The 5,416-nt window shown below is 36.7% G+C and overlaps 1 protein-coding gene across 1 annotated transcript; it reads right to left on the bottom strand.

Annotated features, from left to right (window-relative positions):
- Positions 1 to 4,477: 4,477 nt before the first annotated feature.
- On the bottom strand, positions 4,478 to 5,416 carry LOC114046069 (olfactory receptor 51F1-like). The gene has a single exon (XM_027866300.1). The coding sequence runs from the start codon at positions 5,414 to 5,416 to the stop codon at positions 4,478 to 4,480; it is 939 nt and encodes a 312-aa protein (XP_027722101.1).

Below are 5,416 nucleotides of genomic sequence, written 5' to 3'. Positions count from 1 at the left end.
TTAACTTTTTAGAGTCTCAATTGTTGTATTTGTTAAAGTAAGATGGTGGACTAGATTATCAAGGTTTTTTCCTCACTAAACCAGGTAATAAAGTGGATAGAATGCTAGACCTACAGGCAGGAAAACCTGAGTGTTCAAATTCAGCCTTAGATATTAGGTTTTTGAACATAGGTAAACTACTTAACCTGCCTGACTCAGTTTACTCATATGGAAAATGAGAAAAATAATATCACACCTCTCAAGATTGTTGTGATGATAAAATGAGATCATATTTTAAAGTGAATTATAAGCTATAAATCTTAAAGTGTCACATAAATATTGACTATTATTATGATGATCCTTTGACCAAATAAAACTTAGTATAAACACATGCCAGAATCCCAAATGATCAGGAAAGGACTAGAAAGAATAATGAACTACTGTGATTTCCTTGAGGCAGTTAAAAAAAATAAAGTGAAGACCATCAGAGTTTTGGGAGAAGCATCTATCTCAGATAATTTGGGGAAAAAACACAATTTTAAGAATCATTAAGGCTAAGAAAGTATGGTAGGGTTGTGATCGTCACCCATGGAGAGAGTACCTGCAGATATGAAACCATGGACCTACTGGAGTATTAATCTAAGCCAAGCAAGTTCCCTTATTCTGGAGTTCTTAAACTAAGAGTTGTGAAATATGTCAGTAACTACATTTAAATATAATTAGTTTCCTTTGTAATTCTATGTTTTCGGTGCCTTTAAAAATATTATTCTGAGAAAGGATCTATAGAATTCATCAGACCACCCAAGGGATCTATGACACGCCATAAAAAAAAAAAGGTTAAGAACTTTGATCTTAGCAAAGAGAGTTAAAAAAAATAAACAGGCCATTAATTAGGTGAAACAGTGGATAGAACTCAGGGCTTGAAGTTAAGAGGACCTGAGTTCAAATTCTATCTCAAACATTTACCAGCTTATGACCCTGGGTATGTTGCTTATGTTCTATATGTTTTAGTTTCCTTATCTATAAAATGGGCATAAAAATAGCACTTAACTCATAAGGTTATTATGGGAACCAAATCAGTTAACAAATATAAAGTGGTTTGCAGACCTTAAAGTTCTATATAAATGCTAGCTATTATTATTTTAAAAGCTACATATTTTCTCCCAATTTCTGTTCTCCTTTCCTTTCTCCCCACAATCTGTATCTCCAAAAGGTAATTAACCAGCCTCTAGGAACTTCCAGAGTTGATCCTTTAAATTCATCACACCCACCAACCCACTGAAAATGAAAGAGAGCATTGGGATTTGAGAGTGCAGTTTAGCGGTGTGGTTGATATATTATTATATAACCCAATTCCATAAGTACCCCCCATGGCAAACTTCATTCAAAAGAGAACCAAATAGGAAGCTTAGAAGGCTATTATTACAGAGACAAAGTATTTAACTAACTCCAATCTTACAGTCTTCTATCATAAATCATTTTCACACTGGCATATTTCATGGGTGTGGGGAGAGGTAGGACAGATTTTCACTAGCGAGAAAGTGACATGTCCACAATCTATCCTCTTCCCCAACCCCAACTCAATATACTCTATAGATACACATTTACTCTCAGGACACATGTTCTTTTCAAGACAAATCCCAAACACTCAGCTCCATCTCCCAAACAAGTTCCTCATTCTTTCACTGTACAAACTCATGCTCAGAAAACATCATTGTTCTCATTCTCTAATCTCACTTAAATACAGACCTCCAAACATTGATGTTATAGTTACTCACTTCTTATATATTATGGTTCTCACAGCTTCTATATCAGTCTCATAAAATACCAATGGACACACAATTGCTCCAAGGATACTTTTTTTGAAGTTCCTAAACTACCTCACTTGAATTGCAAGTATTTGCTTCTTCTTTACATGCACCCCCAAATTGGAGAAAATTAGAAGAGAATATATTATGATGAGGAAAACTTTTGTCTCTTTTCTAATTTACTGACAATGTTAAGCATGTTACATATTCATTCCAATCATTAATAAATAGAATTTGCATCAAGATGTAAATGATTTCTGAGTTTAGGATGGATGTAACCATTTAGATGTTATATAATCCAATCCTCTGCCTTCAAATTAAACTCTTCCTTATCCTGATGGTTGAAAGCCTGCTCTATTGAGCAAGATGCATTCACTGCTCTGTTTTTTGTTTTGTTTTGTTCAAGAAGCCTAGGACTGTGGATACTCAAGAACAATTCTATAGTTGCTGACATCTCTATTAACTAAGCAAAAAGGTCATTCAAAACATGTAATCAATTTGGTGCCCATAAAAAAAGGAAGGGAGATGTTGGCCTGTTGTACTCTAGAAAGTGCTGTGGGCATTGTGTTACATAAAATTATTGTGAATTTTGAGAAAATTAGAAACATTTAATGGTACTTTCTCTTCACTCTTCCCATCCCCAATTTCACCTCATCTGGGAAAATGATATTAAAAGATATCCTGCCCTATAGATTTGGAAAACTAGGGAAGCTATCTATGGACTGATACCCAGTAAAGTGAGCAGAACCAGAAGAAAAATTTACAGGAAAATGACAATAATGAGAGAAATATAACAGTGAGAGATATTAGAACTCTGATCAATGCCGTAAGTAATCATGACTTCAGTGAACTCTTTTGTGAAGCATGCCTTGCTCACCTCCGCAAAGACAGGGTGAACTATAGGTAAGGCATAAGGTATATTTGTTGTCAGGCATGGTTAACATGTTGACCTGTGTCATGTAACTGTATTTCTTTACAATGGTCATGGGTTCAATCAAGAGATTATGAATTGGGAAGTGACAATAATGAAATTAAAGAACATCAAAAATATATCTATTTATATAAGAAAATTTTGTTCATTATAAAGGTGTTATTCAAACTAGAAATGGGTAGATTTCTTTTACATATTAATTTATAGACCTTTCCAAAGGTTATTATTTCTGTACCTATATTATCTTTTACTCTATAAGTAAACCTTAGAAAATACATTTTAGTACCTATTCTAAAGGGCAGCTAGGTGGTGCAGTGAATAGGGCACTGGGCCTGTAGTCAGGAAAACTTGAACTCAAATCCACCCTCAGACACTTCCTAGATGTGTGGCCCTGGGCAAGTCACTTAATGCTGCTTTCCTCAGTCTCCTGATTTTTAAAATGAGATGGAGAAAAAACAGTCAACCACTCCAGTATCTTTACCAAAAAACCTGTAATGGGATCACAAAGAGTCAGACACAACTGAAACAACTAAACAACAACATAGCCTGGAGGTTGTAGAAAAGGGGTACATGGGAAAGAAGGAAATGAGAGCTGAAAACGAATGAAGGGAAGTGACAAAATGGAGGCCATGGTATGAGAGCTTAGTAGTGGCAGATTTCTGAACCCAACAAACCAAACAGACCTCAAGACTAGAAAGACCCAGGATTCTCAGCATCCCAAGTTGGGGTTGAGTAACCATTGGAAGTCAGTGGTGGGTGAAAACCCTAGGAGCTGAAGCCAAAATCAGTTGGATGGGGTCTAAGAAGAGAACTTAGCCTCTGGGGTAGTATGAATTTGTCAGTGACATTTAAGACCCACAATCATTCCCAAGGTCATTTGTTGAAGGCCTCCTCTAGGCAGAGTCTCTACCCTTTTGGAGCTTCCAAGCTGATGGGGAAGATACCCTGAGGGAAACTTGATTTGGATATGACTTTTAGCACATAAAAATCAACTAAGGGGAGAGAGAATATAACAACAAATTATTTGTCTTAATACTTAGGAACAAGAATGTAAATGGTCACAACTGGTACATGATGTAAAGTGACATGTACATAAATGCTAAATGACAAACCAGATGCCAACAAAGATCTAACACCAGGCAGAGTAGCCTCTTGATTCTATCCCCCTTCATATCACATTTTTTGAATATTAAAATCATTGTCCTTGCAAACAATGTTTAATAATGATTTCTCTTAGCTATGCCTTAAAATCCTATGATACTTACACCAGAAATATAAAACCTAATTCTCTTATCTTGGTAAATTCTAAAATATATGTTAAAAAAAACTATTTTTTAAACAATGCTTGAATACAACTAAGACTTTCCATTCTTTTTATCCTGGTCACATTAGAAGACAATTTCTCTTCCAATTATATAAATGTCACTTGAACAGGAAAGAAATGTAATGCCCACCATCTAACCATCACAACTTTTAACCAAACTAAAGTAGAGATTTGAAAGCATTTATTAAAAAGTCTATTATATCAAAGACTAATTTCCTTTTATTTAGGGGAGTAATCCTGAAAATAAGCCCAAATACTTTTGCTCTCATGGACAATACATTTCAAAGGAACATGAATCTTAAGACTATCTGGGGACCTGCATTAAAAAAAAAAAAACTTTTCTTAGACTCATCCATATTTTAATCAAATCTCACCACCAAAATGACATCACACCTGCCATTTTAATCTGTCATTGTTCCAAACTCACACTGGAGTCTACTTTGTAAGGAATAATTTGCCTACCACCTTGCGGAGCTGGGCTGTTTTCACACTGTATATGATGGGGTTGAGCACAGGTGGAAGCATCAGATAGATGTTGGCCATCATTATATGCACAATCTTGGGAGCCAGTTGACCATAGCGGTGCACCAGGGACAGGCTAATCATGGGGATATAAAAGATGGCAACAGCTCCAATGTGAGATGCACAGGTGCTGAAGGCCTTGTGCTGCTCTTTGGGGGATGCAATACTGAGGACAGAGCGAATGATCAGGATATAGGAGAGCACAATGCATGGTGTGTCAATCCCAGTGCTCAGGATGAGAGCAGCTAATCCACACATACTACTGACTTTAATGTCTGAGCATGACAATCTAATCACATCAGGGTAGTAACAGTAGGAATGAGAAAGACCATTAGGACCACAGAAGGACAGCTTCTTAAATAACAAAACCAAGGGCAACATTAGAACTATCATACGGATGACCATTGCCACACCTAATTGTGTGATCCTGGCATTGGTGAGGATGGTGGTATATCTCAAAGGATCACAAATGGCCACAAAACGATCAAAGGCCATTGCCACCAGGACCCCAGACTCCATGAAAGTGAACCCATGAAGGAAGAACATCTGGAAAACACAGCCATCTACACTAATCTCTCTGGCATCAAACCAAAGGACACTCAGTGTTGTTGACATTGTGGAAATGGTCAAGCCCAAGTCACTAGCTGATAGCATGGAAAGGAAAAAGTACATGGGTTCATGAAGGCTCTGCTTTCTTATTATGACAAACAGGATCATACTATTTCCCAAAAGGGCAATAACATAGAGGCAGAAGAAAGGAATGGAGATCCAGGCATGAATCTCTTCCAGTGCTGGAATGCCTGTCAGATGGAAAGTTGAAAATGGAGATGTCAAATTTCTGGAATTTTCCAT

Source organism: Vombatus ursinus, unplaced genomic scaffold, assembly GCF_900497805.2.
Source record: "Vombatus ursinus unplaced genomic scaffold, bare-nosed wombat genome assembly UNPS02014780.1, whole genome shotgun sequence".
In the NCBI taxonomy this organism is placed as follows: Eukaryota; Metazoa; Chordata; class Mammalia; order Diprotodontia; family Vombatidae; genus Vombatus; species Vombatus ursinus.
Note: the sequence above shows the minus strand (reverse complement) of the source record. Positions and strands in the feature narration are given on the sequence as shown.

What these genes read in the sequence shown, in the direction of transcription:
- LOC114046069 (XM_027866300.1), bottom strand. Translation starts at nt 5,416, where the DNA reads ATGGAAAATTCCAGAAATTTGACATCTCCATTTTCAACTTTCCATCTG.